The sequence below is a fragment of the Salmo salar genome, chromosome 18 (genome assembly GCF_965601325.2).
Source record: "Salmo salar chromosome 18, fSalSal1, whole genome shotgun sequence".
Lineage (NCBI taxonomy): Eukaryota > Metazoa > Chordata > Actinopteri > Salmoniformes > Salmonidae > Salmo > Salmo salar.
The window spans coordinates 24,647,088-24,669,012 of NC_138308.1; the positions used below are offsets into that span (position 1 = coordinate 24,647,088).

The window sequence follows — 21,925 nt, forward strand, 5'->3', positions numbered from 1 at the left end:
GATATTGTTCTCAGGGGGAAGGGCACCAAAGTGGTGCATTAACATAGTGTGGATCAATATTCTGAGTGGAGGAGGCATTCGTAACCTGAAAACAAGCTGTTATAGAGCAATATTGTGTTTACAAGCACGCATTCTCACTAAACTAGCAGGATAGCGAATGCTGATTGCGGGACCTTGACAAACTGAAGTGAGTGACTATGAAAACACCAGACTGATGGCTACAGTATGTTCAAGTATATTATTTTTCTGGGTTTATCTACCTCTGTTAGTGATATCTTGCCTTGCTGGCTTGCTAACTTGCTAGGTAATCAACCCTCCGATGACATCTGCGATGTTTACCATAACCATCGAATTAAGTGTTAATTTGCACCAGCTGCATTTGAGGTTGGAGGATTCTCTATTCACTTCAATGTAAACAACCCCCTTTCTGGTGCAACTTTTCATGGCGCGGCCGTGAAATTGATCTATTGGCAGAGCGGTTCAGAACTGGAGTTATTGGTCTATTAACTTATACCACCTGGTGATGTCACCAGGCAAGCCAAAACGCCATCCATGCAAAATAACACAGATCACATTTTTTTTCACACTTTTACAGTGTTTCATCAGCTGTTGTACAATATGATACAGAATGTTGACTGCACTGGGTTAAGCAATGTTCAAAGTGGAATAGCTCAGTGTATCCCACCATATTTAGTTAAGTGATGCTAGTGTAATTCAGATATCAGGATAAATTAAATAGTGTGTGTCCAAGATACACATTTTGTGCACCGCTTTGACTGGGCAGGTTATCAGACAATGCCTAGACAAGTGTAGGAATTTCATGAGGAAAATCTGAGATTATTTTATCTGCCTATTTGATCACTGTTGTGCAGGAAGAGTTATTTTCTTCATGTTTCCTTCATGCATTGGGCTAAACTGCAGGCCCTTCCAACAAAGAAGCACAGTTGAGTGGGAGTGAAGTGAATTCACATGAATACTGATTTGTTATGTGGCATTCTAGTTGCTTGGTCTTTTGTATTCTTGGCCTGTCACTCATTGCTTATAAATGGCAAGTGGTGAAAATAAAACAGCAGGCTTTCAATATAAAAACAAAAGGCTGCTGCATGAGGGATAGAATAATGTATTTCTATTGAACATATTCAGTTTGTTTTTCATAAGTTATCCTCACCCAGAATAAAATGCCATTTATACATTGACCTACATTCTGAAGAGAGCAGTTAACATGAATGTAATGTGAAGCGATAGCTACAACGTGACATTTATCATACAGTATCTGGACTTCAGACCCTATTCAATCTGTATCGCAGAAGCGTTACAGATTGCGCGATAGAAATGTTACGATAATTTCCAATTGAGCCGACAAATACAGCCTTTGCCGAGAACATTGCCTTTAAATTTCAATCACGCTGTAACGCTAATCTTCCGTGATACGCATTGAATAGAGCCCCTAGTATGACTGCAAAGTTCTCACTGAGGACTCACCATAGAGAGTGAGTACAGTCATTCTGTGATGTAAAGATAACCCAGGCTGTGACCCCATTTAGGGAGTGGTCGGAATGTACAACATTGTTACCCAGAGGAAAATGGGGGATGTCATGCTTTCTCAATTTCAGTCAGAGGAGGGGGAGGGTCATGTAATTTGTAATAAATGTAATGTCATATTGCTGTAAGTTGCTTATTATATCTCGATGTGTGCCCGATGGTATAGCCCATGTGTATTCAACTCTTAACCAGCAGGCTCCAGCCCTCATAGGGTTTCTGTTCTACCTGATAATTAATTGCACCCACCTGGTGTCCCAGGTCCACAACCTTCTGGTTACTTTGCGATGTAATGCTTAAAAAACAAAAACCGTTCTAAAACTGCATATCTAATGCTCTGGTCTGTCCTAGGGTTGAGGGTAAACAGTAGACATGTTCTCTGCAGTCCAGTTTATGTTTTAATTATTATATTGGTTGTAGGGGAGTCACATTATTTTTAAAGCGTTCCAGATAGGGTCGGGTAAAAATATATTTGAATGAAGGGAAGGCCATCCATTATTATTTCAGAGAGGTGCGACATTCTCCAGGTATCCCTCATCATAAATAACGTACAGGCTCTTAGGCGATGTGGAAGAATAGGGATAGACACTTACCAGCACCCAGAAACAATGCCCAACAATGAGGCTTAATTGATAAGGTCTTGACTTTGGATTGATTTGCAGCTTTTGTTAAAAATAAATGGAAACAATAAAGACCTCCCAAATCTGCTGTATATAGACTACCCAGATTGTACAAATGGTCAAGTCTAAAATCTGTTCACTGAATAAAACACTGAATACATTTTTTTTTCAATGATTGAAATAACGTCAAATACAAAAATCAATCTACCTGCATGGAAATAAAGAATATGAATACATTTAAACAAAGAAAATACAAATGAAACTGCCCGCCATTTCACCCCTATGAAATTCTAAGCTCAATTCAACCAGGCGTATTACAGTACAGTAACATACAGTGCATTCGGAAAGTATTCAGACCCCTTGACTTTTTCCACATTTTGTTATGTTACAGCCTTATTCTAAAATGGATTAAATCGTTTTTTTCCCTCAACAATCTACACACGATACCCCATAACGACAAAGAAAAACAGGTTTATAGCATTTTTGCCAATGTATTAAAAATAAAAAACTGAAATATCACATTTACATAAGTATTCAGACCCTTTACTCAGTACTTTATTGAAGCACCTTTGGCAGCGATTAAAGTCTCCTTGGGTATGGCGCTACAAGCTTGGCACACCTGTATTTGGGGAGTTTCTCCAATTCTTCTCTGCAGATCCCCTCAAGCTCTGTCAGGTTGGATCAGGAGTGTCGCTGCACAGCTATTTTCAGGTTTCTCTAGAGATGTTAGATCGGGATCATGTCCGGCTCTGGCTTGGTCACTCAAGGATATTCAGAGAATTGTCCCGAAGACACTCGTGTGTTGTCTTGGCTGTGTGGTTAGGGTTGTTGTCCTGTTGGAAGGTGAACCTTCACCCCAGTCTGAGGTTCTGAGCACTCTGGACCAGGTTTTCATCAAGGATCTCTCTGTACTTTGTCTGTTCATCTTTCCCTTGATCCTGAATCGTCTTCCAGTTCCTGACACTGAAAAACATCCCCACAGCAGGATGCTGCCACCACCATGCTTCACTGTAGGGATGGTGCCAGGTTTACGTCAGATGTGACACTTGGCATGGTTTCATCAGACCAGAGAATCTTGTTTCTCATGGACTGAGTCCTTTAGGTGTCTTTTGGCAAACTCCAAGCGGCTATCATGTCCCTTTTACTGAGGAGTAGCTTCCGTCTGGCCACTCTACCATAAAGGCCTGATTGGTGGAGTGCTGCATAGATGGTTGTCCTTCTGGAAGGTTCTCCCATCTCCACAGAGGAACTCTGGAGCACTGTCAGAGTGACCATCGGGTTCTTGGTCACCTCCCTGATCAAGGACCTTCTCCCCTGATTGCTCAGTCTTGGTGGTTCTAAACTTCTTCTATTTAAGAATGATGAAGGATTCTGTACCTTGGGTACCTTCAACGCTGCAGAAATGTTTTGGTATTCTTCCCCAGATCTGTGCCTCTACACAATCCTGTCTCTGAGCTCCATGGACAATTCCTTCGACCTCATGGCTTGGTTTTTGCTCTGACATGAACTGTCTACTGTGGGACCTTATATAGACAGGTGTGTGCCTTTCCAAATCATGACCAATCAATTGAATTTACCACAGGTGGACTCCAATCATGTTGTAGAAACATCTCAAGGATGATCAATGGAAACAGGAGGCACCTGAGCTCAATTGCGAGTCTCATAGCAAAGGGTCTGAATACTTATGTAAATAAGGTATTTCCTAAAAACCTGTTTTCGCGTTGTCCTTATGGGGTTTTGTGTGTAGATTGATGAGGAACATTTTATTTAATACATTTTAGAATAAGTCTGTAACATAAGAAAATGTGGAAAAAGGGAAAGGGTCTGAATACTTTCCAAATCCACTGCATAATCACACCTTTTCCCATCGTCAAAAGCAACCCTTTGGAAAACAAAATTGGGTTGATTTTGTCAGCTGTGGATAGTTACACTTGGCTGCCTACCTTTACAGTCATACTCTTTGTTTGCTAACTCAAAATTGTTTTCTATTTCACATACCTTTGGGGGTAAACTTCTAAGCCATGTCATTTTTGTCAAAGAGGTAAAAACATTACAAAAAAGTTAAAATACTGTATAAAATCAGCTGAGCTGAAATTGAATATATGCTTGTGACTTTTAAACGGTTTCTGTCTCTCCTGCCCTTTACCCATGAAAATGTCAAATCACATAATTAATTCCAGCTTTTGAACTCACAAATCCTGTCCAATATTGAACTTGCGCATTGTATAAACAGTGCACTACGTAATAGTACTTTCACAGTCTGTATTGACTTCCTCTAAAGCAGAGGCAGGAACATTGTCTCTCTCCAACCTCCCCTCCCCATACTTCCTCTCCACCTCTACCCTACTACAATCAGGGATGTTACTGCTGCTTCTGGACCTGACTACAGGTCTGTAGTTCTGGCATATGACGGCCAGCCGGTAGAAGTTCAGGATGACCACCAGGAAGTTTTTAATGGCAAAGAACACCAACATCTGGTGGAAGACATCAAAGTAGGTCATGACGGTGAGCCGGACCACAAGGAAAGGGCCATCCTGGATGAATAGGCTCTCAATGATGCTCCATATGTCTGTGCTGTGCTTGGTCAGGAGGGAATTGCCTTGGCCCTCACCCTCGCTTCCTGGCGTTGAGTTCACCACTAAGGACCACACACACACACACACACACACACGCGCGAGTTGAATTTCAAAAACTATTTTCACATATTGTTGTAAACTAGGACTGAAGGCCTGAAGTATTTTGTTGAAGTCTTCAACAGGATTATTGTAAATATATAGAATTGCATATTCTAAGTGCATCCTCATAATGTTATGTTTGTTGAGTGGATGGTTACGTATCCGCTTCCAGCAAATCATTTCAGGTTGTGAATAATTCAGTAGATAGGGGTGGGTCTGAGAACAAGGGAGGCCGCAATGAACTCTTTATGATCCTCAACCCTGAATTGTTTAGCCACACGGCTATAATGGATTTCAGGAGGTCTGGGTTATTGGCAGTTTGCCTGTCAATAGCCTAATCTATCAGCCAAGCAATGACGAACCGAAGAAGTGAAAACTGAGTTTCCGACTGTACTAAATAAAGTTTGCTTTTATCATTGGTGAGATCATTGCAGTTTGTGTAGGAAGTGAAAATGGAGATAGCAAACAAATCTGCTCAGCTGTTTATGTAGCAACATGGCTACGATAGAGCTAGTTTGCCTCCTTTCAAATGTTTAGCCAAAGTCTAAACAGATCCCAAATTGAGTATTTTCTGGCCACAGTCATGCTACAAACAGATAACTTGAGAAAGCTGGTGGGGCCATGGGGGGAGGCTCTCTGCAGGTCTATGTCTACAACAGAGAAGGAAAGGTTTGCCTTCAAAGACGTGAGATCCACAATGTTCAAATCAATCAAATCAAATTTATTTTTATATAGCCCTTCGTACATCAGCTGATATTCTCAAAGTGCTGTACAGAAACCCAGCCTAAAACCCCAAACAGCAAGCAAAGCATGTGAAAGAAGCACGGTGGCTAGGAAAAACTCCCTAGGAAAAACTCCCTAGAAAGGCCAAAAACCTAGGAAGAAACCTAGAGAGGAACCAGGCTATGAGGGGTGGCCAGTCCTCTTCTGGCTGTGCAGGGTGGATATTATAACAGAACATAGTCAAGATGTTAAAATGTTAAAATGTTCATAAATGACCAGCATGGTCAAATAATAATAATCATAGTAGTTGTCGAGGGTGCAACAAGCACGTCCGGTGAACAGGTCAGGGTTCCATAGCCGCAGGCAGAACAGTTGAAACTGGAGCAGCAGCATGTTGTCTATGATATGGCTGTACCACTCAAAATGAACCCTCAAACCCACCATGAAAGTCTTGGCATCAGCATATAAAATACATCAAATCTGTAATTCACCCTAAAGAATACGAACCTCAACATTCGGACTGATCCCGATAGCCTGTGTCTGTTGGCCAAAAGTCAAGGATAGTTAAGTTCACTGCTGATATGAATAATATTATGAAATGTAGAGACCCACCGGCCAGATGGAGAGGAAACTGTAACATGCTCCAGGTCCACACCGCCAAGATGATGTACACCAGCTGAGGACTGTTTTCCCTGGGAGGAATACGGAACATACAGCTCAACAAGTCAATGCATGTCCACTGTTGTTAACGCTTTTCGTTTTTTAGGTAAATTCTAGTATTTTACATTGATGTATTCTCAGAGTGATTTTGAGTGAATTCCACCGCTGGTTGTTACATTATTGATACTATTTAGTAACGAGTAAGTAAAACGTTGCATGCGCACTTAGTAGTAACTTAGTAAGTGTGTAACTAGTAAATATTTAAGTAGCACTGCGGTATTGCCGTTCCTTGTCATACAAAAGTCTATATGGAATCAAAAACTCCACACACCACTAAAGGCAGTTAGGTCACCAGATTAATGTGAGAACACTGGGATCTAGGAGAGTCTGCTAAAGGCTCTGAAATCCTCTGAGAAGCTTTTAGCCTCAGTCAGTAAAGTCAATCGAAAGGTCGGACACCTACTTTACATCAGACAGTGTTTCACTGGTGAACTCCAAGATGTCAGCTGCTGTGCCAACGAAGATGAGCAGGAGCTGGGAGAGCTCCTCCCGTGTGACCCCACCCCCCAGTGGAAGTAGCCACTTCCCTATGATGAGTAGGATTAGAAGGACCTGATGGAGGGCCAGGATCCAGTCGTTGGGACAAACCGTGGACAAGAGTTGGTCAAGACCCTTGAATGTCAAGAGAAGGAACAGAGGTTCAAACCACAGATAATAAGCACTAGAAAATGTACTTTTGGAAAGGCTCAGGATATGAAGGGAAGAAGAGTCCGCTAATTACCCCTAAGAGCCATGTCACTGCAATAGAAATAACCTTATATGTTAATAACAAAAAGTATACTTAGATGTCACCCTCATTTAAGGTCAAGGGTCCTGGCCCTAATTCCAAGGAAACATTTGCACTAGACAAGCATTTCTGGGTATGCACAATGGCAAAAAACATTTCGGTAGAAATCATGACAAACACGGGGCTTCCAATTATAGAGTCAACATCATAAGACTCTTGTCACTTGACTCATGCTATGATGAAATATTGAGTGAATGGTCAGAATATATACTATATATACAAGAGTATATGGACACCCATTCAAATTAGTGGATTCGGCTATTTCAGCCACACCTGTTGCTGACAGGTGTATAAAATCGGGCACACCGCCATGCGATCTCCATAGACAAACATTGGCAGTAGAATGGCCTTACTTGAAGAGCTCTGTGACTTTCAACGTGGCACCGTCACAGGATGCCACCTTTTCAACAAGTCAACATATATTGGGTCATGTAACGTATATACAAAAGGGTAAAAGGCAAAATAGTCAAACAATTAAAACCAGTTCCAGTATTTACCTTTAGATAGGTTTGAACCGTTAAATTCCCCACCGTTTCGTTCAGAGAAATCATGCTTCTCACATTTTCCCATGAGTCCAGTTTCTTGCACTGAAATTAGATAAGTGAAGTTGTAAGTAAATGTTTGATAACTGTCATGCATACATTGAACATGGAGTTGTGGGATTTCTCTCCTTCTCTGTTTTCTGTACCTGGAGGTCACTAGAGTTGTGATGCTGATGATGTAGTTCCAGAATCCAGATGGATGGAATGATACTGACAAGGAACAACATAATGGCTGGCGAGAACCTCGGGTTGGAGGAGAAAAGGAACTTTATTTATTAACTCTTTATTCCATTCACATGCATTTTAGAGATTCACGCACCTATCCAAAGTGATCCACAAATCATGGTCAATTTTCTGTGTATATATATATTTTTATATCTTATTCCCACAGAATAGCAATCCAGCACAAATGATACAGCAGTGGGAAAAAAGAAAGAAAAATAAATAAATGCATGTAAAATTACAACAAAAAATGTTAAGCGCAAAGAAAAAAACACATTGGTAAAACAAATAATACCAAATAGAACCAACACATGCCAGGATGAAAATATTCCTAACCACTTTATCCTCTTTATGACTTTATCATAATGTTTGAGAAAACAATCACATATTATTTTGGGAGCGCAGGAAGTGTTCTCTCAGAGGGAGATGTGGCAGACAGACATGTCATTCTTCAGTCTAGGGCTACCACCCTATCCCAGTTTGTCCCAGGACATTTTATTTAGCACAATGGGATAAGCAGCTGGATAAGGACTCACTAGGGAGGGGGATGTAGTCAGTTGTACAGTAAAAAAATGTATGCCTTGGATTCTTCTCCAGAAAAACTTAATTTAGCACTTTATCTTGTTAATTTGTCTGTTATGTCTTTAGGATTAAAATATGTGGATAGCCTGCACATGACAAATTACGCACAGAATGATGATGTGCAAAATAGTGTACGAATTCCTACTCAGAAGACTAAATAAATGAACAACATCTTACCATTTATAATCTTTTCCCTTTCTTCTTTTCAAAGTTATTATCATTTCGACAACGAGAGGTAGAAAGAGGAATGTCAGAAACCAGTAGATATTGTCATCTTTAACCAATGTCACTCTCCAAACTCCGATGAGTGAGATAAGAATAAAAAGCAACCTAGTAACTACCGCACACGAAAATTTGACCACAAACGACATAATACTTAAGAGTAAAAATTCGACAGCTAGTGTCCCGTTATTCAAGAAACTTCCACACACAGCCACTTGTACTCCAGCAGCAGCAGCACAAACAATGACGTCATTTTCATATGGTAATATATAAACTTCAAAATAAAAGCCTGAATTCCAAAACAATGTGGATAACGCATTCAAATGATACTGAATGGCCACTTTAATTGTGCCAAGAAAATGCTATAGGTAATTTATGAAAACAAATAAAAAATAAATGTTTTTCAATATAGACCAATAATGAAAAAATACAATGTTGACATACATGTTGAGAATATTGGGCTGTAGAGCGAAAAACTTGTCTACCTGTCTCAGTTAAAGTGGGGTGTAAAATACTCAGGAGGGTCTCTACTAACCAATATGTGTAGTTTTTGAGAGGGATTGTGTTGCACGGTCTGCTGCTGGCTTTTCACTCTGCCCCCTCTGAAGTGCAAAATGCAATACGTAAAGTGGAAGTGACAGCGTTTTAACTACACTGAACAAAAATACAAGTGTTGGTCCCATGTTTCATGAGTTGAAATAAAAGATCCTAGACATTTTCCATATGCACAGAAAGCTTATTTCTCTCCAATTTTGTGCACAAATGTATTTACATCCCTATTAGTGAGCATTTATCCTTTGCCAAGATAATCCATTGACTTGACAGGTGTGGCATATCAAGAAGCTGATTAAACAGAATGATCATTACACAGGTGCACCTTGTGTTGGGGACAATAAAAGGCCACTCTAAAATGTGCAGTTTTGGAACACAACACAATGTCACAGATGTCTCAAGTTTTGAGGGAGCGTTCAATTGACATGCTGACTGCAGGAATTTCCATCAGAGCTGTTGCCAGAGAATTTAATGTTAATTTCTCTACCATAAGCCACCTCCAACGTTGTTTTAGAGAATTTGGCAGTACGTTCCAACCGGCCTCACATCCGCAGACCACGTGTAACCCCGCCAGCCCAGGACCTCCACATCCGGCTTCTTCACCTGCGTGATCATCTATGACCAGCCACCTGGACAGCGGATGAAACTATGGGTTTGCACAACTGAAGAATTTCTGCACAGAAACCGTCTCAGGGAAGCTCATCTGCGTGCTCGTTGTCCTCACCAGGGTCTTAACCTGACTGCAGTTTTGCATCGTAACCAACTTCAGTGGGCAAATTCTTACCTTCAATTGCCACTGGCACGCTGAAGAAGTGTGCTTTTCATGGATGAATCACGGTTTCAACTATACCGGGCAGATGGCGTCGTGTGGGGGCGCGGTTTGCTGATGTCAACATTGTGAACAGAATGCCCCATGGTGGCGGTGGTGTTATGTATGGGCAGGCATAATGGCAATTTGAATGCACAGAGATACCGTCATGAGATCCTGATGCCCATTGTCCTGCCATTCATCCGCCGCCATCACCTCATGTTTCAGCATGATAATGCACGGCCCCATGTTGTAAGGATCTGTAGACAATTCCTGAAAGCTGAACACTTCCCAGTTCTTCCATGACCTGAATACACACCAGACATGTCACCCATTGAGCATGTTTGGGATGCTCTGGGTCGAGTGGTGCAGTGGTCTAAGGCACTGCATCTCAGTGCTAGAGGTGTCACTACAGACCCTGGTTTGATTCCAGGCTGTATCACAACTGGCTGTGATTGGGAGTCCCATAGGGTGGTTCACAATTGGCCGATTCTTAACTGACTTGCCTAGTTAAATAAATAAAAAGTAAACTTAAAAAAAATAAATAATGTACGACAGTGTGTTCCAGTTCCCGCCAATATCCAGCAACTTCACACAGCCATTGAAGAAGAGTGGGACAACATTCCACAGGCCACATTCAACACCCTGATCAACTCTATGCGAAGGAGATGAGGCAAATGGTGGTCACATCAGATACTGACTGGTTTTCTGATCCACTCCCCTACCTATTTTTTAAGGTATCTGTGATCAACAAATTCATATCTATTCCAGTCATGTGAAATCCATAGATTAGGGTCTAATGAATGTATTCAATTTGTTGATATCCTTATATGAACTGTAATTCAAATTGTTGCATGTTGCGTTTATATTTGTTTTTCAGTGTACTTAGCAGATATGAAACAAACAATCATAGTAACAGTAAAAAATATATAAAAATCCCAGTTTATGCTACAAAACAAACTTTGCGAGAGGTTCTAAAAATAGGTTATATTTTAGTCCATGACGTAGAGTAAGGCATTGTTGGCAGAATAGATGGATGCAGTTCAATGCATGATTGATATAATTCACCGATACATTTCTTGGTAGTCTAACAAACATTGCTATCAGGTTGTAAATCGCAGCTGGCCTGGTACATTGTTTGCTTCCTCCAGCCATTCAGTATGCACTTTCAGTTTCACTCAATACTATGGACCAAAACTGCCGAATGTAACGTTAGCTAACTAAGGCTGCGAATGTCAATACAGTCAAACTATTTATTTATGCAGCTATTTATTTAGCAAGCTAAAAACAGCCTAACATTAGCTGCTGGGACAGCCTGGTCTCATAGTAACCGTAAATCCGAGATAATCAAATTAGTATGATAATATTTTACGTTTGGGATGGTTACTTAAGACATTAAGACAGATAGTTACTTAAGGCAAAAACTAATGTAGGGTGGGCAGTAGAGGTGAATGGGTGGAGTATAATGCAAATGTCTATCAACACAAAGGTTGTGAGTTCGAATCTAATTACTTTCGCATTTTAGCAACTTTTCAACTAGTCACTACTTTTTAGCTACTTTGCAACTACTTAGCATGTTAGCTAACCCTTTTAGTGAACCCTAACCTTAAACCCTTTAGCCTAACTGCTAAATTTAACCCTAACCGCTAGTCTAGCTAACGTTAGCAAGCTAGCTAATGTTTGCCACCTAACTAAAATTCATAACAAATACTATGTTTAGATAAACATATCGTAAGTTTAGCAAATTCGTAATATTTTGTACATTTTGAGAATTCGTAAAAATTCGTACAAATTACAATTCTTAATATATCATAAGGAATGGTTGATGGACATCCGCAAATGAATACATACCATATGAAACGCAACGTACAGTGCATTCGGAAAGTATTCAGACCCATTGACTTTTTCCACATTTTATTACGTTACAGCCTTAGTCTAAAATGGTTTTCAAAAAAATCCTCATCAATCTACACACAATACCCCATAATGACAAAGTGAAAACAGGTTTTTAGAAAGTTCAGCAAATTTATTAAAGTAAAAACACAGAAATACCTTTTTTACATAAGTATTCAGACCCTTTGCTGAATCCACCTGTGATAAATTCAATTGATTGGACATGATTTGGAAAGGCACACACCTGTCTATATAAGGTCCCACAGTTGACAGTGCATGTCAGAGCAAAAACCAAGCCATGCATTAGACCTCAGGATAAGACCCAGATGCAGACAGTTCGAAATAACAAATGTTTATTATGATACGGGGGGCAGGCAAACGACAAGTTAAGGGCAGGCAGAGGTCAGTAATCCAGGGCAGAGTCCAGACCTCCTCTCCTTCCTACGTTCCCATAGTCGCCCATCGATCCGGATGGTCAAGGCGATGAGCGAGTCGAGATCCGTTGGTAGTTCCCGGGCTGCTAGCTCGTCCTTAACTTCCTCCGACAATCCGTGCAATCCGTGCAGGAGCGTGTCGAACAGCGATTCCGGGTTCCAGGCTCAGCCACCAATGTGTGGAAATCCATCGCACACTGCGAGAGTCTTGCCGAAGCTGAAGTAACTCCCGAAATCAGTGTGATGAGGTACGGTATCTTCGAGCAGTCCGAGGGGAAGGAGGAGGGCTGCAGCTCGAAGATGAGGGAACACTGAGCGAGAAACGCCCGACAGGTTCCCGACTTTCCAGCGAAGTGTTCCGGAGGAGGTAAGCCGGGTACTCGGGAAGCCAGGGTGGCCGGGAGAGACGCGCTGATGACAGCCGGGTTACTGAGGGTCTGGGAGGTTACCGTCGTGGTAGGCTGCCTAACAGACAACCCACGGAATTGCTCCAGCAATGTGTTCAACGCACAATCATGGCGTTCAGCCAAGGTTTGGAAACCTTCTATAAGACCACAAAGCAACTCCTCGTGCCTTTCAATGTTGACTCCTTGGGAGGAGACGGCGTTGCGGAGCTGGTCTGAGTCTGCTGGGTCAGTCATGGCCAGTTCGTACTCTCAGACCTCAGGATAAGACCCAGATGCAGACAGTTCGAAATAACAAATGTTAATTATGAAACGGGGGCAGGCAAACAACAGATCAATGGCAGGTAAAGGTTAGTAATCCAGGGCAGAGTGAAGAGGTACAGAACGGCAGGCAGGCTCACGGTCAGGGCAGTCAGCGGTCAGTAATCCAGGGCAGTGTCAAGAGGTACAGAACAGCAGGCAGGCTCAGGGTCAGGGCAGGCAGAATGGTCAAAAACCGTGAGAACTAGAGAACAGAAACTAACAAGAAACAGGAGTACGGGAAAAAAGCGGGTCGGCTTGACGAGACAAGAGAAACTGGCAATAGACAAACAGAGAACACAGGTATAAATGCACCAGGGATAATGGGGAAGATGGGCGACACCTGGAGCATGGGTGGAGACAAGCACAAAGACGGGTGAAACAGATAAGGGTGTGACACCATGAGGTCGAAGGCACTGTCCTTAGAGCTCCGAGACAGGATTGTGTCGAGGCACAGATCTGAAGAAGTGTACCAAAAACTTTATGCAGCATTCAAGGTCTCCAAGAACATAGTGGCCTCCATAATTCTTAAATTGAAAAAGTTTAGAAACACCAAGACTCTTCCTAGAGCTGGCCACCCAGCCAAACTGAGCAACCGGGGGAGAAGGGCCTTGGTCAGGGAGGTGACCAAGAACCCGATGGTCACTCTGACAGAGCTCCACAGTTCCCCTGTGATGGGAGAACCTTCCAGAAGGACAACCATTTCTGCAGCATTTCACCAATCAGGCCTTTATGGTAGAGTGGCCAGATGGAAGCATTGTGATATGTTTTATTGTATGGTAAGTGTTATGGATGTATTGTTACAGGGAAACTGTGTTATTTTGTTAGTTGGACGGTGGATAGTTCAAAGAGGAGCGACACAGGGGTACGCACCTATCATTTAAATTTAGTTGATTAGATTAGTATCTGGGTGTGTTTTCCTGTCTTTAGTTTCTACTAGCAAAGTACAAAGAAATGCTAATTCAGGTTGGGGGTGAGTTTCTGCTTGAATTTTGTTAAATGGGCAGTGAATTCGCTCATATTTTAAGAACTTGCTTCAAAACTCCTGTATCTTAGATAACATGAGTATTTTGTATCTTCCTATGACACTCCCACAATCGAATCTATTCTTTGTGCTGCAAAACTAAGCAGTAAACACACCCCTCAAGCCTCGTGAATATTTGATGAGGGGCTGTGTACTTCCATGTATGAACAAAACATAAAACAAAAATCCAAAATTGTAATAGATTTTGTTGTTGTTTATTACATGTCCAATTTTGACACAATAATTGAGAAAAAAGGTTGATTTCAGATTTTCGTTGTTAAAATTCAGAAATGTCGTATTTTGAATCAAATTGGCAGTAGTCCCACTAAGTGCAAACCAGATGGGATGGCGTATCGCTGCAGAATGCTGTGGTAGCCTTGCTGGTTAAGTGTGCCTTGAATTCTAAATAAATCACTGACAGTGTCACCAGCAAAGCATCCCCACACCATCATACCTCCTCCTCCATGCTTTACGGTGGGAACCACACATGCAGAGATCATCCATTCACCTACTCTGCGTCTCACAAAGACACAGTGGTTGGTAACAAAAAATCTAACCAAAGACAGATTACCACCGGTCTAATGTCCATTGCTCATTTTTCTTGGCCCAAGCAAGTCTCTTCTTCTTGTTGCTGTCCTTTAGTAGTGGTTTCTTTGCAGCAATTTGACCATGAAGGCCTGATTTACGCAGTCTAATCTGAACAGTTGATGTTGAGATGTGTCTGTTGTTACTTGAACTCTGTGAAGCATTTATTGGGCTGCAATTTCTGAGGCTGGTAACTCTAATGAACTTATCTTCTGCAGCACAGGTAACTCTGGGTCTTCTTTTCCTGTGGCGGTCCTCATTAGAGCCAGTTTCATCATAGAGCTTGATGGTTTTTGCGACTGCACTTGAAGAAACTTTCCTTGAAATGTTCCATATTGACTGACCTTCATGTCTTAAAGTAATGATGGACTTGCGTTTTTCTTTGCTTATTTGAGCAGTTCTTGACATAATATGGACTTCGTCTTTACCAAATAGGGCTATCTTCTGTATACCACCCCTAACTTGTCACAACACAACTGATTGGCTCAAACTCATTAAGGAATTCCACAAATTAACTTTTAACAAGGCATACCTGTTAATTGAAATGCATTCCAGGTGACTACCTCATGAAGCTGGTTGAGAGAATACCAAGAGTTTGCAAACCTGTCATCAAGGCAAAAGGTGGCTACTTTGAAGAATCAAAAATTGTAAATATATTTTGATTTGTTTAACACTTTCTTGGTTACTACATGATTCCATGTGTTATTTCACAGTTTTAACATCTTCACTACTATTCTACAATGTAGAAAATAGTAAAATAAAGAAAAACCCTTGAATGAGTAGGTGTGTCCAAACTTTTGACTGGTACTGTATGTAAAATAAGGTATTTCTGTTTTGCATTTTGTATACATTTGCAAACATTTCTAAAAACCTGTTTTTGCTTGGTCATCATGGGGTATTGTGTGTAGATTGATGAGGATCTTTTTTTATTTAGTCAATTTTAGAATGAGGCTGTAACGTAATAAAATGTGGAAAAAGTCAACGGGTCTGAATACTTTCCGGATGCATGACATAAATATCTTAATCTGACTCACAGGACTGTACTTGCTCACTGATTACAGAGATTCTGTGAAAGCCGTCATTACATTATTCATAAAAACCCCTGCTGTGTCCTCAATGTTTGTAGATTTTATAGAGATTTGATAGTCGTTAGCCTTTGATATGTACTATACAGTCCTCCTCCAAAATTAACAATATTTGGTTAGTAGAGACCCTTCTGAGTATTTCCCACCCCACCATAAGTGAGACAGGAATTTTTACTATTTTCTACAAATTCCTAATGTTTGGTATACTCAGTGTATTACAGTGTATTGCATTGGGGGCTGTATGGAGGGGTTGGAGAACAAAGTGCTGCTGCATATGTGCAACACAGCCCCCTTAAAAAACGAACCATATTTGGTTCGTAGAGACCCTACTGATTATGTCTCACCTCACTTTAGTTGAGACCTGTAGAAAAGTTCTCTCTACAAGCCAATAAGCATTGAAAGGTGTGGGTGGAAGTAAGGAGTCACCAGAGACTCATTTAAGTTTTGCAGACTCTATTGAGTAATTCCAATAACATATATTTGTATTTTATTAGAAGTGTATTTCTTTAAATATAGCCTACAGAATAGCTTTCAACTTACAAAATAAATGCTGATACAATATATAAAAAGAAATGGGTCAAATTATCCATTCATTTTTTTAAAGACAGTTGCAGTGCTCTGAAAAACTATAGTGCAAAAAAATATCGATATTTCCTAAATGTACCATGTCTTTGCAGTGGGACTCTTATTTTGAGAAAAATAATTCCACGATCGTACTGCCAGCAGAATATCCTGCACGGTAATCACACAGCCACCAAAGTTTACGCTCCTCCCCAAATGGGGTCTCGTTTTTGTTTGATGGATTGCATGACATTGGTGATATCCAATGCAGCAAAACACAATTAGGCTACATGTTGTGTACACAACCAAAAGGCTATTTATTTATTTTATCGAATTTTATTGACATAAAGTGTCAGGGATTTAAATGTGCAACTTTGTACTGAAGAGGGCAGCATTGCAGGGCTTAAAATGTAAAATGCCTAGTGTTATATATATTTTTATATTAGGCAATAAATTATTTGATTATGATAGATGTATTTCAATTAGGCTATACACAGGCTCAAAGGAAAAATTCGATAACACAGAAGATATTCACTGGAATGGCTTATCAGATGATTTTGAAAATTAACATGCAATAAAAAAATATATAATAAAAAAACATCTATATTGACTTGTTTACCACTTTACAGACACGCTACTGAACGTTAATTAACATTTGGCATCTACGAGTTTAATTAACGACGGCCATGGTATCTGCTCCAGTGAGATAGCCTAGGCCCCCTCAAGGTGACCATGTCTGTGTATTTTGAAATATATTTATGGTCAGAGGGAAGAGAGGACATTGAGAAAGACCTAACATAATAACCAAATGTAGTATTTATCTGATTACATCTGCAGTATGGCGTTCTTAAGAAATGATTAGGCCTATATTCCATATCTTAGTCACTGATACATTCAACTATGAATAGAGATATGCTCATTTCCTGTGACTTAGAATGTTATATAAAGGAAAAAGCATAGGACTACATTAAAGGACATGCTGTTCTGTGAGACATATTGCAATAATTTGAGGCCTGAATATTTCAGGACCCTTGGGAGACTGAGGCAGACACATGCTATATACTGCACAGACAATTCAACCCACAAGTAATTGATTCTAGCAGTGAACGTTAGAAGTATTTGGATATGACCATATATACACGTAATTGTGCTTTAATAAAAATCGAATCAAATCAAATCAAAATATATTAGTCACATGTGCTGAATACAACAGGTATAGACTTTACAGTGAAATGCTTACTTACGAGCCCCTAACCAACAACGCAGTTAAAAAATATATGGATAAGAATAAGAACTAAAAGTAACAAGTAATTAAAGAGCAGCAGTAAAATAACAATAGCGAGACAATATACAGAGGGTACTGGTACAGAGTCAATGTACGGGGTTAGTTGAGGTATAGTCAACTAACACTGGTTAGTTGAGGTATAGTCTGAGTAGCCATTTGATTAGGTGTTTAGGAGTCTTATTGCTTGGGGGTAGAAGTTGTTTAGAAGCCTCTTGGACCTAGACTTGGCGCTGTGGTACCGCTTGCCATGCAGTAGCAGAGAGAACAGTCTATGACTAGGCTGGCTGGAGCCTTTGACAATTTTTAGGGCCTTCTTCTGACACCATCTGGTATAGAGGTCCTGAATAGCAGGAAGCTTGGCCCCAGTGATGTACTGGGCCGTTCGCACTACCCTCTGTAGTGCCTTGCGGTCGGAGGCCGAGCAGTTGCCATACCAGGAACCGGTCAGGATGCTCTCGATGGTGCAGCTGTAGAACCTTTTGAAGATCTGAGGACCCATGCCAATTCTTTTCAGTCTCTTGAGGGGGAATAGATTTAGTCGTGCCCTCTTCACAACTGTCTTGGTGTGCTTGGACCATGTTAGTTTGTTGGTGATGTGGACACCAAGGAACTTGAAGCTCTCAACCTGCTCCACTGCAGCCCCGTCGATGAGAATGGGGGCGTGCTGGGTCCTCTTTTTCCTGTAGTCCACAATCATCTCCATTGTCTTGATCACGTTGAGGGAGAGGTTGTGGTCCTGGCCCCACACGGCCAGGTCTCTGACCTCTTCCCTATAGGTTGTCTCATCGTTGTCGGTGATCAGGCCTACCACTGTTGTGTCATCGGCAAACTTAATGATGGTGTTGGAGTTGTGCCTGTTCATGCAGTCATGAGTGAACAGGGAGTACAGGAGGGGACTGAGCACGCACCCCTGAGGGGCCCCTGTGTTGAGGATCAGCGTGGCGGATGTGTTGTTACCTATCCTTACCACCTGGGGGCGGCCCGTCAGGAAGTCCAGGATCCAGTTGCAGAGGGAGGTGTTTAGTCCCAGGGTCCTTAGCTTATTGATGAGCTTTGAGGGCACTATGGTGTTGAACGCTGAGCTGTAGTCAATGAATAGCATTCTCACATAGGTGTTCCTTTTGTCCAGGTGGGAAAGGGCAGTGTGGAGTGCAATAGAGATTGCATCATCTGTGGATCTGTTGGGGCGGTATGCAAATTGGAGTGGGTCTAGGGTTTCTGGGATAATGGTGTGAGCCATGACCAGCCTTTCGAAGCACTTCATGTCTACAGACTTGAGTGCTACGGGTCAGTCGTCGTTTAGGCAGGTTATGTTAGTGTTCTTGGGCACAGGCACTATGGTAGTCTGCTTAAAACATGTTGGTATTACAGACTTATTAAAATAATCTAATGAAGATGTTTGCACAGTATGCCTTTTTAGTGTGTGTGATTAAGCTTGCCTGTTCCAGTCAACGCCTTTATAAATGAAGAAAAGAACTGGCCTATTTACTGTCAAATTATGAAATGAAAGACTTAAACAACTGAATCTTGTTGTGACCATCAGTGTGTATTTGCTATCTGGGCATACTATGTGAAAATAGGGCCCTAAGCGACTGCTTATGTCGCTTACGCCTGCAGCCGGCCCAGCCCACGATGTGCAAGAATATTCATGTTTTTCCAGCCTTGAGGGCCTGAAATACAATCATTCATCAAAATACAACATGTAAGACTGAGACATCCATAAATATAAGCAGACTTTTGATTCAAATCAACGGCTTGCAATCATTATTTTAAAGTGATGAAGTCCCTTTGGTCCTTTGCATTAATTAGATTTTTTTATGCATGAACATTCTGTATACGGCCTACATATTTAAACCACTTATAACACAACAAATATACCCTTGGTTAGATGGATTTTCCTCCAATCACAAAATATGCCTCTATCTGAACCTTTAATATTTCAAGCCAAATTTGAATAATATATACAAATGGATATTTCTGACTGTGATTACTATTTTATATATTCAAACACAAATTCAATATCGGTAGAGCTCCCAAGGAAATTATTCACCACTTTCAATTCAGCGAGGGATGGTAAGACACACAGGATGCAATGTTCTCTTTGCCTATCTGGCTGCAGAGCTGATTCTAATTCAAATCAATTCCCTGCCAGTGAAAGAGGAAACAGTAGGAAGGGTAGTGACCTTGGAAACGGGACAGACTTTTCCTGTCTTTGTTCCAAATTGTCTGTCTGCTTGAACTTCCATAATATGACATTACAATGAGAATTGCAGCACCACGAGGATGGGCACATGTGTCTGCTAATATTCACAACAGGGTTGAGAATAAATGTAAAATGCTTTGTAAATGAAAATAAATATTAAAGCTCCAATTTGTTTTGCACAGAGGACCTCAGCAGGATTTTGGGGGGATTGTGAAATGTACTGTATGTTACAGTTTAGTGAACAAAATCCCCATCTAGCTTTAGTCTAAAGTGACATCCCATTCCCTGTCTGGTAGCTACTTAGCATTGGTATGTACTTTCCATTGGAATGGACCAGATAATTCCTTGGGAGAGATCGTGAGCGGAGCAAAGAAACAAAACCACTGATATGTAAACAGAGATAGGTTTCCCAGCTGCCACATTCCCGCCTGCAATAACAAGGCTTCCTCTGTGCTTCATTTAGTAATAATAATGACACTAATGAAGATTGTCATTTACTGTGTCAGGGGAAAAAAAACGGAATGATCTTGTGTAAAGGAGCAAAGGGCATCCACCTAACTTGCTTTGTGTGCAAGGGCTTTTGCCTCAAGGAAAAAATACTAGGAGATTCCACCTTATGGAGGTCTTGTGGGATACTGTGTGATTTTAGAACTCTGGGGAATTGGCCAGGGTAGTTCAGAAAAATATATTTGTTGAGGTTTGAATTACAGTAGAATCTTTCAATCTGCACAGATTTTTTTGTATTGATGTTATAACTGTGTAACTGTTCAATTATTATATTTTGGTGTTTTACAGGGAGAGTTCTGATGACAAATTCTCAATAGCATATCCGATTATGATTGGAGAATGTAACTGCATAATTATTAATAGAAAAAATACATACAATTCTCTTCATTTTTTATTTTATTCTTTGTACTCTTTTACCTCTTTTTCTCTCCAATTAGTAGTAGTCTTGTCCCATTGCTGCAACTCCTCTACGGACTCAGGAGAGGCGAAGGTCGAGAGCCATGAGTCCTTCAAAACACGGCCTTGCCAAGCCGCACTGCTTCTTGACACACCGCTCTCTTAACCCGGAAGCCAGCCGCACCAGTGTGTCGGAGGAAACACCATACAACTGGCGACTGAAGTTAGCGTGCATGCGCCCGGCCCACCACAGGAGTCGCTAGAGCGCGATGGGACAAGGACATCCCGGCTGGCCAAACCCTCACCTAAACCGGACGACATTGGGCCAATTGTGCGCCGCCTTATGGGTCTCCCGGTCGGCTGCGACACAGACTGGGATCAAACCCAGGTCTGTAGTGACGCCTCAAGCACTGCGATGCAGTGCCTTAGACCGCTGCACCACTCTGTAGGCATACAATTCTGTTCTGTGATCCAACAGCTGACATTGATTTCCTTGACTTTTAGGAAAGGGGTCTGCAAGGTCAAATCAGGTAACATTTTATGCTTACTTACGGGCTTACTTACTTACGAGAAATAATTTAAAAGTATAAAACGTAATATTAAAAGTAATAATAAATACACAATGAGTAACGATAACTTGACTATATACACGGGGTACCAGTACTGTTCTGATGTACAGAGGTACGAGGTAATTGAGGTAGATATGTACAGTACCAGTCAAAAGTTTGGACATACTCATTCCAGGGGTTTTCTTGATTTTTACTATTTTATACATTGTAGAATAATAGTGAAGACAGCAAACTATGAAATAGCACACATGGAATCATATAGGAACCAAAAAAATATTAAACAAATCAAAATATATTTTATATTTGAGATTCTTCAAAGTAGCCACCCTTTGCCTTGATGACAACTTTGCACACTCTCGGCATTCTCTCAACCAGCTTCATGAGGTAGTCATCTGGAATGCATTTAAATTAACAGGTGTGCCTTGTTAAAAGTTAATTTGTGGGATTTCTATCCTTCTTAATGCGTCATCAAGGCAAAGGTGTTTTTTCATAGTTTTGATGTCTTCACTATTATTCTACAATGTCGAAAATATTAAAAATAAAGAAAACCCTTTGAATGAGCAGGTGTTTCCAAACTTTTGACTGGTACTGTACATATAACTAGGAATAAAGTGACTAGGCAACAGGATAGATCAAAAACAGTAGCAGCTGCGTATGTGATGAGTCAAAAAGTTTGTGCAAAAAGGG

At 40.9% G+C, this 21,925-nt stretch overlaps 1 protein-coding gene across 1 annotated transcript; it reads right to left on the bottom strand.

Annotated features, from left to right (window-relative positions):
* Positions 1 to 2,231: 2,231 nt before the first annotated feature.
* On the bottom strand, positions 2,232 to 8,863 carry tmem26a (transmembrane protein 26a). Its single transcript, XM_014154906.3, has 6 exons — positions 8,588 to 8,863; positions 7,753 to 7,849; positions 7,562 to 7,651; positions 6,681 to 6,889; positions 6,170 to 6,249; positions 2,232 to 4,797 (listed from the first exon to the last, which is right to left on the bottom strand). Exons 1-6 carry the CDS (start codon positions 8,779 to 8,781, stop codon positions 4,397 to 4,399), a joined length of 1,071 nt encoding a protein of 356 aa, XP_014010381.1. The 5' UTR covers positions 8,782 to 8,863; the 3' UTR covers positions 2,232 to 4,396.
* Positions 8,864 to 21,925: the final 13,062 nt, after the last annotated feature.

What these genes read in the sequence shown, in the direction of transcription:
- tmem26a (XM_014154906.3), bottom strand. Translation starts at nt 8,781, where the DNA reads ATGTCGTTTGTGGTCAAATTTTCGTGTGCGGTAGTTACTAGGTTGCTT. An exon ending in ACAACTCTAGTGACCTCCAG is followed by an intron (nt 7,652 to 7,752) that starts GTACAGAAAACA and finishes ATCTAATTTCAG; the next exon opens with TGCAAGAAACTGGACTCATG. An exon ending in GTTTCCTCTCCATCTGGCCG is followed by an intron (nt 4,798 to 6,169) that starts GTGGGTCTCTAC and finishes TGTGGTCCTTAG; the next exon opens with TGGTGAACTCAACGCCAGGA.